Genomic DNA, 12,985 nt, shown 5'->3' on the forward strand with positions numbered 1-12,985 from the left:
CAAGCAGCACCATCGTTCACGCCTTGGAGAGCAGCAGCAGCAGCACCAGCCCCGGTTGGATGTCCATAGTACCCCGACGCCTCAAGCACATTCCCATGAGAGTGGATGAGGAGAGCACAGTGTGAAACTGATGACGTGCAGAACAAGGTGAGGCCCTCAGTGGTTTGGGTCGGTGCTCTGCCTGACACAGGTATTGAAATAACTGATGATTCTCTTGATTCATGGGACTTACTGTAAAGTCCACCTCGGTAGGGACGCCACTTCATTAGCTGAGGAAAAAGATGGAACTGATTCAGTCTTCTATAATATCTAGATAGATCTAGCTATCAATTTGGCATTCTGACTAATAATTAACTCAATCAAAATGAACATATTGGTAGCTTTTTGTTGAACGAACAATCTGTGTGTGTCCCTCCAAAATATTGGCCAGTCAGACCTTGTGGCGGGGGTCAGAGGAAGCTCAATGCCCCAGCCTGGCTTTGTCTCTCAGAAGGACGAGGCGTATGGGTTTATATGTGAGTGTGTAGGATGAAGGTGTCCGTGTGAGCAAACTAACATCAAGTTAACTTTATGGCTGCACAGTAAACTACAACACATGACAAATGAAAGTCAATGAACATTAAAGCAAATCAAAGTGAATAATTGAACAAGGTTAAATGGTTATGGCACGTATACAGTTAGTTGACCCCCTAAGGGTCCTGATACACCAAAGCGATTTGAAAGAACTGGTGCCGTCCAGAAAATGACAGCTTGTGCCTCTCACTCAATCGCTGGTAATCCTCAGTGTTGCCACACGCGTTGCCTCTTTTGCAGCTGACTTGTGAAGCTTGGACCTGCAGCTGTCCGCAGTAACGGCACGCTACTGTCACTATCTCTTGTGATGTCCACTTGACGCTTCCTTCAGTGATTTTCAAACTATCGTGCTAAAACACGCTGATCATGCTGATAAAAGCCAGTCGATCAGTGTGGGTTGGAGTTGATTCAGTGAAATGTTGTCAGTGAAACAGGTTGTTTAGTCTAAAAACTGATGCTAATTGACATTGATTGTTATTATTCAGAACAACTGAATTGTCATTGTGAACTTTCAATCCCACGTCACAGTCTTCCTGATAAGATGTTGCGACCTCAATGCGGTTCAGGTCCCGTGTTCACAGACAGGTGTGTTATTTGACTAGTGTAGCGTCTCCCACGGCTGTAACGGCTGTGATGTCACCATGCGAATGAAGCTCCTTCTGCGTCACGTGACGACAGCGGGGGCACCTCCCCACGTGCACGCGCATCCTGGTTACGATGGAGATTTCAGAATGTCCCGATTGTGTTTTGCGCAATGATGTTAAGGTGTTATCGCAGTTCCAGAAACCACGCTGGGACCTTATCCTGGTTTTAAAAAGGAGTCGCACTACCTGGAATGAGTGAAATCTAAAGCGGCTGATTTAGTTGAGTCTTGGCTCTGCAGATTTCAGGATGCTGCTGCCTGTGATGTTGGACCTCTGTGTTAAAGATTACAGATCATGAGCTGCTGCTACACACACAATGTTGATGATGATGATGATGATGATGACGATGACTTGCTGACTGCTGCAGCGGCTCTTTGTTTTGCTTCTCAAGTTGCACCGAGAACCAAATGCGTTTGTTTGTTATCGTATCTTGCCAAAGTTTAGAAGATGTTCTATTTTGTACTATTCTGTTCCAATAAATGAGTGTTTATGACACGGCTGGAATGATTCCTGGAACAATGAGAAGAATTTGATTCTAAAAACATACACAGTTACTGTTGTTTAACATTTGGATCCAACCTTTGAATGAACAACTGAACACAGAACTACAGCAAACAAATGAAATAAATGAATCTAGGCCAGATGCTGCTTCTTTTACGATTTTCACTCATTTCTTGAACTAAAGTCAAGCGTTCATTCTTTCCAGACCAGCTTGCATTTAAATCCAGCTCCGGTCTGTGTGTGGCTCTGTACCTGGACTGTACCACTACTAGCTGTCTTCAGAGCGTCTCCCTTCCTACTTTGACATAATGGTATGATCCTACTCTGTTCTCGCACGTGATTGGCCGCCCGGTGTGTGGCCATCAGATAAAGTGTGAGCAGGAGGAGCTCCAGACAGCAGTCGGCTCTTGTCCTTCAGCTGGGAAGAGTCGGCAGCTTAGCTTGTGCTTCATAAAGTGTTTGGAGGGTGAGAGGAGGAAGAAGGAGTTGGTTTTGGTTCACGAGGTCAGTCTGAGCTAGCTAGCTAGCTTGCGCACAGGTGCTGCATGTTCCTGCTGTTTGAGGCAGATCTACACTAAGAAGGGCTCAGTTTGACTGTGGCTTTTGGGTTTGTCGGTGGTTTGTTTGTGGCCGATGAAGGTGTCTGGGAACAAAAGTAGCAGATGAGTGTTGTAACTGTGGTTGTCATGTTCTCGGTGTTTGCACTAGAACCTCCAGACGTTCCTCATGGATCCTCGCAGCTGTTTCCCGTTTAATCAGCTGCTGCTGCTTCAGAGGGAGAAACAGGAGGCCGTGAGCACACTGGCACTCTGCAGCAACAGGAGAGTTAAAGCTCAGACTGAGTGTAACGTTTTTAATTTAAAGTCCTGTTTAAATAGTGTGAGTGTGCTGCTCATGACTGGAGCACAGGGTGAGTCATCAGTGATCAGTTTGAGCATGTGGCTAATGAGTGGCTAACATGCTGGCTAGTGTTAGCATGTAGCATCAGCATGTGGCCTGGTAGAGTTGAGCTGTAATGAAAGTTGACTCTCGAATTGGCTTAAAGAGCCAAAGCTGAAGGAAGTCTTTCCTTTTTACTTGACTAAAGAGCTGCAGTGTTACTGTGACTGTCTTCCTGTTGCAGGTGGTGTCTGGGCTGAAGAACCTGAAGGTAAGAATGCTCAACTTTAGCTAGAACATTAGCTGAGCTTTTATTGTCTTCAGAGCAAAGTAACTTTTTTTTGGTCCACTTTTCTGATGAGTTCTGTCACTAATTGTGTCTTGTTTGTACAGGGAGAATGCAGGTGTGTGGTGGGAAGAGATGAGGAATGGGTAAGTATGAACACAGGATGTGAAACTTTATTTAAAATGCAGAGAACAATTTGAAAGTTGAGTCTTTGCTTTCTTTTTTTCCCCAGAGGTTGCTGCAGGAGGACTGGAATCAGCCATGGCTCCAAACAGAAGGTCCTGTGGACAAGTAGCAGATGTAAGTGTTTTCTGTTCCTGACTTTGTACTGTTTTTTTTTTTTTAAATAAAGCTGTTTGAGTGAAATAGTTTTGTCTGGTTCTCTCTGTAAGTAAGTAAGTAAGTAAGTAAGTAAGTAAGTAAGTAAGTAAGTAAGTAAGTAAGTAAGTAAGTAAGTAAGTAAGTAAGTAAGTAAGTAAGTAAGTAAGTAAGTAAGTAAGTAAGTAAGTAAGTAAGTAAGTAAGTAAGTAAGTAAGTAAGTAAGTAAGTAAGTAAGTAAGTAAGTAAGTAAGTAAGTAAGTAAGTAAGTAAGTAAGTAAGTAAGTAAGTAAGTAAGTAAGTAAGTAAGTAAGTAAGTAAGTAAGTAAGTAAGTAAGTAAGTAAGTAAGTAAGTAAGTAAGTAAGTAAGTAAGTAGCTCACCTATGTGCAGCTCTTTTATTGACATTTGGGCTGTGACACCTGAGCTAAAGGTGAAGTCATGTGACTGGTCCTGACAAGAAGAACCAGAGAAAAGTGAGAACAAGGAACAGGTTTAAAACAAGAAGTACAAACTCTAGCCTGAAGAAGAGCTCAGCAAGATAAAACAGCTGATGAGGATGCTTTAACTGGTTTTCAGGGTTCATTTAGAAATTAACCCTGAACCACTTAAACACATACAGTACAAATAACAGTCATTGATCTTCATCAGGTCATGGGATCTCAAACAATAAATGACTATACACTACTGAAAAAGTTAGGGATTTTCAGGTGACATTTATGGAAAATGTACAAAGTGAATGCTACAGTGATATTATATCATGAAAGTAGGGCATTTAAGTAGAAGCATGCAATGGTCATTTCTTCAGCTCAAACTATGTATTGAAAGAAAATCTAACAGTGGTAGGTATACCACAACAAAACATTTTCAGTGTCTCAATAAATTGGGATGTGGCCAAAGGACGTCCACTCCTCTCCTTTCTGTGACTCTTCCAGTCTCTGTATCACTGTTCCAACCTCCTGATGACACTCTGTGACCCTCTAAGCTCAGTGAACACCTCCGTCTGAGGACTTCCTGTTTGAAGCCTCCAGTGTTGAGGTGCTGCTGATCAACTGTTAGGTGTCGTCTTGGTCTCATGATGTCAGAATGTGAACAGCAGGATGAGGAGGACTGTTTAAATACCAATTCTAACTGAAGCAGGAAATGTATTGGTGGATTCATGGATCAAACCTGTTGTGAATGTTGCTGTTAAGCTTCTTGTTAGAGAACAGCAGCTGGTGCAGAAAGTACTGAGACACTGAACAGTTGGACATGTGCATTCAAAGGTTTAGAGAAGGTCACATTAAGTTCACCTGGAAAGGTTAGAATGCATTTTAGGTTCATCCTGAAATTTCACCTGAAAGCTGAATATCCCTAACTTTTTGTGAGTAGTGTATATATCAAGTCAGAATTAGTAGAAATGAACAAGATGCTAAAATAGCTCCCTGAGGGCCTCACCTTGTTCTGCACGTCATCAGTTTCACACGGTGCTCTCCTCATCCGCTCTCATGGGAATGTGCTTGAGGCGTCGGGGTACTATGGACATCCAACTGGGGCTGCTACTGCTGCTGCTGCTGCTCTCCAAGGCGTGAACGATGGTGCTGCTTGCTTCTGGAAACAACCTGTTATTGTTTTCATCCCCCCCATCTGTGGTGGCGAGGACAGCCAGTGATGTCATCTGCTCGGTTGACGCAGGAAGCTGAGAGGCAAAACACAAATACAGGGAGAGGATTGAGGAAAAGATGGGACACGAGGTGTGGAATGGGATGAAGCAAATGACTGGCTGCAGTGTGACTCCATCTGGAGGACAGGGGGACCAGGAGTTAGCAACCTATTTTTCAATAGGTTCAACACACCCCCATCCATGGGAGCTCAGACACCATGTCTAGGTTCAGTGTCCAAGTGGCTCCTCAGATTTTTTTGTTGCTTCCATAAATGCGTTACCAAATTAGGTGTAAAATGAATGACTAATGTAAAAGAACACATTATATGGAATATTTATTGTTTCTATTGCTTTATTCATTTGAAATGATGTGGTTTTACTGGGCTCATAGAGCTCTGGGCTGTAGGTTTGGTGGCTGTGGTGTTGTCCTGGATGATGCTGTAGACACACTGACACCTTCATTAACAGCAGCTTCCCTTGCTTGTCTTTCCTCCTCTAACTGAACTGATGGTGAACAGTACACACATGCCTGTGCAGGTTGTTTGTGGAGCCTGCCCGATATGACATTTTAATTTTGCAAAGTCTGCACTCTGCCCTCCAACTATCAGTTAGATTAAAATGTGTCCAGATTTGACTCCATTTTCTGTCGCTCATGTTTCTCACCTGTCCTGCCTGCAGTGTGACTCTCGCTCTCTTGTCTCTCCCTCACTCCAGTTAATGTGCTCACTGCGCTGTGTGTCTGTCTTTAACAGAAACAAGACGAAAACAAACATATCGGCTCCCGTCGTTCACTTCAAAGAGCCGGCTCTCAGAACCGGATCGTTCGCGACCTACACATCACTAACAGGGACACACTGACTGAAATACTGAAGGAATCACCTCCTTACATTTGGAAACAGCACTATCAGACAAGCATCTAGTGAGGACCTCTCTGTCCTATAGACCATAGTGCAGTAGCAAGAAATCAAATGTTATCAGGTAATGGTCCCATAGAATAGAGTTATGTGGAAACACTGTTAACTGTTCAAGTTCAACACTACAAGCCAGAACAAGGTCAAGAGTGTGGTTCAAACAGTCAGTGGGTTCATTTACAGTCTGGGAGAAGCCAACTGGGTCCAATAGTGAGACAAAAGCAGTGCTGACACCGTCGTTATCATCGTCCACATGAATATTAAAGTCACCTACTAGAATCACTTTGTCCACACTAAGGACTAAGTCTGATAAAAACTCTGAAAACTCAGTGAAGAATTCAGAGTACGGACCAGGAGGGCGGTACGCTGTGACGACCAACACAGGTTGGACAGTTTTCCAGGTTGGGTGTGAAAAACTAAGAATAAGGCTTTCAAAGGAGTTACAATTAAGTTTGATTAAGTTCTAGGTTGGACGATTAAACTAGAGTTGAAAATTGCTGCAACTCCACGTCCACAATCTCAGGGAATATGAGTATTAGTATGACTGGGAGGAGTGGCCTCATTAAGGCTAACGTACTCCTCAGGACGGAGCCAGGTTTCAGTCAGACGCAATACATCAATATGATGGTCAGATATCGGATCGTTTACTAAAACAGCTTTGGATGGCAGAGATCTGATGTTTAAAAGCCCACATTTCACTCTCCTGTCCTGTTTCTTTTTTTTTTTTTTTAAACTTATTTTTTATTCATTTTTCTTTCAACAATTACAGGTCGGGGTACATCATACATACATAGTTAAGCACACATCCTTACACCAATGTCCTTATTTATCAAATGGTAATGGTGGTGTCCTCTTCTTGTCTTCTATAATCAGTCCATTTTTCACATTTAGCCTCAAATTGTGCCTCTTGGAGTCTCAGTTTGTGTGTGATTTTTTCCATTACAAAAATCTCTTCCACAGTGCACATCCACTGCTCCCGGGTCGGCAGTTCTACTTTGTACCACATTCTCGTAATTGTTTTTTTGCTGGCTGATAGCAGCACTTTAACAAGATACTCATCCTCTTTTTGTATTATGTTTCGTGTTAAATTCCCTAAGTAAAGTATCTTACATGTTTTTGGTACGTCATATCCTATTATTCTTTGTAACCCCCCCCAAATTTTGTCCCAGTATCCTTCTAACTTTTGACAGGACCAGAATATATGTGTATGATCAGCATCCATGTGACCACATGCTCTCCAGCATGGCTGCTGCACAGACGTCACTCCCCTCCTAATCTTTGGAGTTATAAAAAATCTAACCACATTCTTCCAGTTGAATTCTCTCCAGATCCTGGAGCTAGTGGACGTGCACTGCGTTTTACAAATATTAAACCACTCTTCCTCAGTTATTTGTTCTTTCAATTCCTTTTCCCATTTTTCTTTTACATAAAGAGAGGAAGACTTTCTACATGACATCAAACTTCTATATAGGACTGAGATTGCTCTGCATTCTTTACCTTCATAAGCTCTTCGGAATACCTCAACAACTTCATTATCAGTGTCAGTTTTTATCTCCTTTTCCTCCTGTCCTGTTTCATAGTGCCAGTGGTATTAACTCGGATTAAATGTTTATGCTGAACTCCTCTCCTGTTGGACTTAATAGATCTAAATGATCTGAGTGGTCGGGGGACGTACAAAGTCTCTATGGGATGTTGGGTGGGTGACTGTTCTAATGGAGGAGCAGAGAAGTGTGTAAGACTGCAGCTCTGCCTCCTGGTCTCCACTCTGGGTTGTCAGGTTTGAGGATTTAGAAACTTCACCATATAAGAGCGCAGCTCCGTCCAAAGTGGGATGGAAGCTGTCTCTTCTAATGACACCAGGTTTTCCCCAGAAACACTTCCAATTGTCTATGAAGCCCACATTGTTAGCTGGGCACCTCCTCGACGTCTGCTCTACTTACCGACGATGGAGACAGAATCCGTCCCGCAGGCGACAGCTTTCAATCATTCGCAACACATGAAATATTGAACCCACAACCAGATGAAGACCAGGAGTTTTAACAAGAGCAGCTTTTCGGTCGTCACGGAACCAGAGCTAACTAACTGAGGAGTTAGAGTGATGACACTGTGCATGTTACCACCTCCCCTGGTAAAACACTTAAGCTGGGACAGTGATGTCGTTGGATCAACATGGACTAATGGCTAAAAGGCTGAGGTCAAGAGATTAAATCCAGACTGTTGATGGTTCCTTGTCAGGACTGAACAGTGAGAACAACAAACAGGTTGAAAAGAACAAGTACAAACTCCAGCCTGAGGAAGAGCTCAGCAAGATCAACAGCTGATGAGGAGGAGGCTTTAACTGGGTTAAACTGACACTTACACACTGGTACACTTAAACGCCTAAATAAAGTCATTGATCTTCATCAGGTCATGGGATCACAAACTAGCTCCAACAATAACTGACTATATATATATCAAGTCAGTGTTAGTAGAAATAAACAATGAACAAGATGCTAAAATAGCTCCCTGAGGGCCTCACCTTGTTCTGCATGTCATCAGTTTCACACGGTGCTCTCCTCATCCGCTCTCATGGGAATGTGCTCGAGGTGTCGGGGTACTATGGACGTCCAACCGGGGCTGCTGCCACCGCCGCTGCCGCCGATAGTCATCCCAGTGATCGACTGGTGATGCCAACAAGGTGAACGAGCTGGTGAGGAAGGCCAGCTCAGTGGTTGGACTGGAGCTGGACAGCCTGGAGACAGTGGCAGAGAGAGAGAGGAAGCCAATGAAGAGAAGCCAGTACAGGAGAAAGATGCTCTCTTCTCTTAGTTCTCATCAGAACAGGAGCAGCAGCGTTCTGGACCAGCTGGAGAGTCTTTAAGGACTTATTGGGGCAGCCTGATGATAACGAGTTACAACAGTCCAACCTAGAAGTGACAAATGACTGGACTCATTTTTCTACATCTTCTATTTTTTTAGCAATATTACGTCGATGGAAAAAGGCAGTTCTTTGTCAGCCTGGCTATTGTGCTGAACAGAAATCTAGGGTTGCTTTTATTTTCTTCTATTAATGAGGAGTAGTAGGTGGCTCTGGCATTACAGAGGGCCTTTCTGTAGGTCTGGGACTTAAACCAGGGAGCTTGTCTCTTTTCTTTAATTCTCTTATTTTTTAGAGGGACGATAGAGTCTTGTGTCATTCGCAGTGAACCTGCAGCACTATCGACCAGATAATCCATTTGGGAGGGACTAACATTAGCATAGTGCTCATCCATAGCACAGGGACACACTGGCTGAAATACTGAAGGAATCACCTCCTTACATTTGGAAACAGCACTATCAGATAAGGATCTAGTGTGTCAACAGTGTAGTTCAAACAGTCAGTGGGTTCATTTACAGTCTGGGAGAAGCCAACTGGGTCCAATAGTGAGACAAAAGCAGTGCTGACACCATCGTTATCATCGTCCACATGAATATTAAAGTCACTGCCATCAGACTGTTTCACAGCACTGGAGAACTCAGTTTGCCATCAAGCTGATCCAACAAACAACACTCACTGATCCCCCACCTCTTGCACTGGACTGACTGAATATGCACATAACATTCTACCTATCAACCAGACTATTAGATTTTAGCATCATCATCATTGTTGTCAACTTTATTATTATGTCATCTTGAACTATCATTCATATGGCTGTTATTGGAACTGCAAATATCACTATTATTATTAGTGTCATATAGTATATTATTATTACTACTATAGCAGTAGTTATGGTTGATGGTAGTACTGTACTTCCCATATTCTACTATTCTACCACACAGCAACACATCATGGCTTCACATCTGCACTTTTCTCACACCTGCTGCTATTTAATTTTGTACTTTAATGTTGTACATTGGGCTGTTGCAACACTTAAATTTCCCCCATGGGGATCAATAAAGGATTATTATTATTATTATTAAAATGTAGCAGCTGTTTACATTACCATGGTTAGCTAGCGTTAGCTAACTAGCTAGCGTTAGCTAATTAGCTAGCTTCTGACCATCATGTGTTTGTTAGTGTTCGGCCATTCAGCCTCAGACTGACCTCATTAACCAAAGCCAACTCCGCGTCTTCATGATCTTTTCCTCCGGTAGTTTTCCACTTTTCTTCTCCTCCTGGAAACATCTTTTTGACTCAGAAAAACGAGCTGCAAAAACACGCGCAAACAATCCGCTCAGGCTCCGACGTCATCTGCTACTGCGGAAGTGTCCTGACGTCATTTCCGGTGACAAGTCCAGTGAACCCTGCTACATGGCTGAGGTTTTAGATTCCATGTACATCCATACATCCATTATCTAGATTGATCCAACTCTTCCAAACATAGCACAGTGAAACCTTTGCAAACTGTGTATTCAGGCTTTAACAAAATTGGGGGTATTGAACAGTTATTCCAACTTTATGGGCAACAGTGTTTTGTGGTTAGAGCTGATAGTGGGACAGAAGAAGAAAAGAATAGTCAGTGATAGAGCATGGGTGAAAACACAAGGCCAAGTTGGGATTCATAAAATACTAAAAGTTAGGTGCTTTTATGTCAATACATTCGAAGAGAAATAACTCCCAACACCATTTAATAAAAACATATACTTTATTTTTTTGGGTGCAACGCGTTGCACTGGTCACTTCATTTTCATCCCATTAGCATTCCACAACTAAATTCATTCACAATCAACGTCACTGTCAACAAAACCACAACAAGCAACCAAACAGCAATCCTCAGAGGTTATGGTACGCATGAAGCCAAAGGTTTCACTCCTCACACAGGAGCAGACACACTAGCTTATTAGACTTAGATCAGGTCTTCTCCTGTAGCCAATTCTGGAAATTGAGGTCAGATCTACATCGTACAGGTAATGTCTTAAGACAAAGAAGCTGTTATGAATCGTATTATATTTCGTGTCATATAATCTGAGAGCTTTACAGATTTTGCTTTGTGTGATATCGGCTGATATACTCTAGTAGGATTAAAATCCATTTTGTGCCAAACCTTTCCCTCCGTGTGCAACACAGCAATCTAAAGTCAAAGGTTCACTTATTAGCACTTCTTCATCCATATCTGCTCGGTGAATGGAACTGGCTCAGGTGTCATCATGTGACTGCGTTTCAATTCATTTTCCACTTGAAACAGCTTCATATCTCCAAATTCAAAGTGATGTTTAAGAAATGGGAGCAACAAATTGGCTCTTCATTTTCCTGACAATAGATTTTCATTGTGTCATTTCAATCAGATTGACAACAACCGTCGCATTGCATGAGCAGCGAGGCGAGGATGTGTGCTGCCGGCCACACAGACAAATGGACGATCAGAATCGGACATGAAAAAGCTGAGGTTTGGAAGGCACGCACCGTTCCGTTTGTTGGTTTGCTTGCTTGAATAACAATTGGTGCCGCCACAAATTAAATCTCACTAACGCTGTACGTTACTTGCCAAAAGGCCAAAATTACACGTGGCTGTTGTCTGGTTAGTGTGCTGTCTGCAAGAGGTTGTCTGCTCTGACACAAAGATCACCTGGGAGGCTAAAGAAATGATTGGAAGTGGACAGTGGGGGTTTTGTAGTTCAACAAGACCAAGGGGATCTTTAGTGACACAATGGAGCTACATCATGTCAATTCCAGCTGTTGGATGCTCCAAGTAAACTTTTATTCATATTGTATGAAGAATCGAGGGCCGCACTAGTAGAGAATCTATGTCTGAAGCTTGCAGCCTCACTACTGGGGTTCCTGAAGGTTCTGTTCTTCCCTTTTCACAGCTGTGCAGATAACACTCAACTGACGCTGTATTTTTCTGATCTGAAACCCAGGTGGCAGCGTGAACCTCTGTATGTTTGGTTAAATATCTCTGGCTGGGTGTCTGCACGAAGCACTGGGGTAACACAATCAAATGCTACATAGCTAGATTTACTTTCTCTTGAAGAAAAAGAGCTCAAAATAATTGAAATGTTGCTCCAGATTCTTCTGACTGAGGACAGAATCAAGCAACTGGACTGGTTTGTCTGTATGGAGCAAAGAGAGAGAGAGGCCACCTGTCTGTGAATTTACTACTTTCAGTGAAAGTATTGCATCAGTGAAGAGTAGCATGCAGTTTGTTAATGTCCTCCATGACTTTTCTGCAGCGGTCCGCTGACTCCTAGAGTTTGGTCAATGCTGACCAACTCCTTTCAATCGCTTCATCCATGTCTGTGTGTAGGACCATCCGGGCAAGCGCTGGTGTGGTCTGGTCAATTATTAGCAAACTCCAGGCCGACTCCGTTCACTATAGAAGACTTTAAGATGCACTTGACAGATCTGGAAATGGGCCTTTGAGCTTAGATTATTCCGTAACACGTACTGTAGGATGAACGTCCGTGCTTATTCCCTTCATAATAATGACACTTTCCACACAGTTTCACTCCACTGATGTAAATACATGAATAATTCTCATTGGCAGAGCAGAGGATTGGATTACAATCTGGAATTAAGTGCCATATAGGAAATGACTTCACGTGAACCTAAATAATAAATCAATCAAACACAAACGTCTTAAGCAGATGTGATGTGTATGTTGAAGTAAAGCTGATGCAGACAGGGCAACGCATGGAGTTCTAGCTGGTCTTCAGCTAGCCGTTCCCCTTCTGCGTACCCCGGGAAAGGCTTCTGTGGCTCGACCAGTCTCTCTGACTCCAGCGCACCCAGCCCGCCTCTGAAATACTCTGCAGTCCAAACAAATTCACCCTCCTCCTCTGCTCTCGCACAGGCGGGTCGTCTTAGTAACCAGGTCCGTTTTATCCAGCGGCCTGGTGGCTGGTACTCGGGCTCCAGAGGGCTCGGGGGGGGGGGGCGGGTGACCTACTCCAGTCATCTGTGCCCAGGATGCAACATCTGGGAAATCAGTACGGCCTAAGCCCCCCCCGTCAGTCTCCGCTCCAGCCGGTCCAGCTTGGCTATGTTTTCCCTCAGAAGTTTGGAACCAGGGCTTAGAAGCAGGGCTCGCTGGTAGTACGTCCTCGCTGCTGCATAGTCTCCCTGCAAACACACATACAAGTTGAAGAGTATCAAGAGTATGTAGCCACTAGCACTTTCTGCTTGATGTACAGACAACTATCGCTGGACTACTTCGAAACTGAAGAGAACCTAAAAACTTGATGATTGTCAGGCAAGTTCTGGAGTCCATATAACTCCAGAACTTTTCTGATGTTAATTTGCAATGGACACTGGATTTCATGAAATCCTCAGGAAG

General features: G+C 43.3%; 1 protein-coding gene and 1 long non-coding RNA gene across 2 annotated transcripts in view; both read right to left on the bottom strand.

Moving 5' to 3' along the window:
• Positions 1 to 3,030: 3,030 nt before the first annotated feature.
• LOC139222192 (uncharacterized) lies at positions 3,031 to 9,945 on the bottom strand. The gene is made up of 5 exons (XR_011585911.1): positions 9,817 to 9,945; positions 8,272 to 8,484; positions 4,638 to 4,878; positions 3,584 to 3,653; positions 3,031 to 3,164 (listed from the first exon to the last, which is right to left on the bottom strand). It is a non-coding gene; the product is annotated as an uncharacterized lncRNA (long non-coding RNA).
• A 2,034-nt stretch (positions 9,946 to 11,979) lies between these two features.
• Positions 11,980 to 12,985, bottom strand: part of tmtc1 (transmembrane O-mannosyltransferase targeting cadherins 1) — a 119,434-nt gene continuing 118,428 nt past the window's right edge. Inside the window, exon 19 of the mRNA XM_070853952.1 lies at positions 11,980 to 12,771. Within this exon, the coding sequence (XP_070710053.1) occupies positions 12,646 to 12,771 (126 nt within the window). The 3' untranslated portion in view covers positions 11,980 to 12,645. The remainder of the gene's footprint in view (positions 12,772 to 12,985) is intronic.

The sequence above is a fragment of the Pempheris klunzingeri genome, chromosome 22, assembly GCF_042242105.1.
Source record: "Pempheris klunzingeri isolate RE-2024b chromosome 22, fPemKlu1.hap1, whole genome shotgun sequence".
Classification (NCBI taxonomy): Eukaryota; Metazoa; Chordata; class Actinopteri; order Acropomatiformes; family Pempheridae; genus Pempheris; species Pempheris klunzingeri.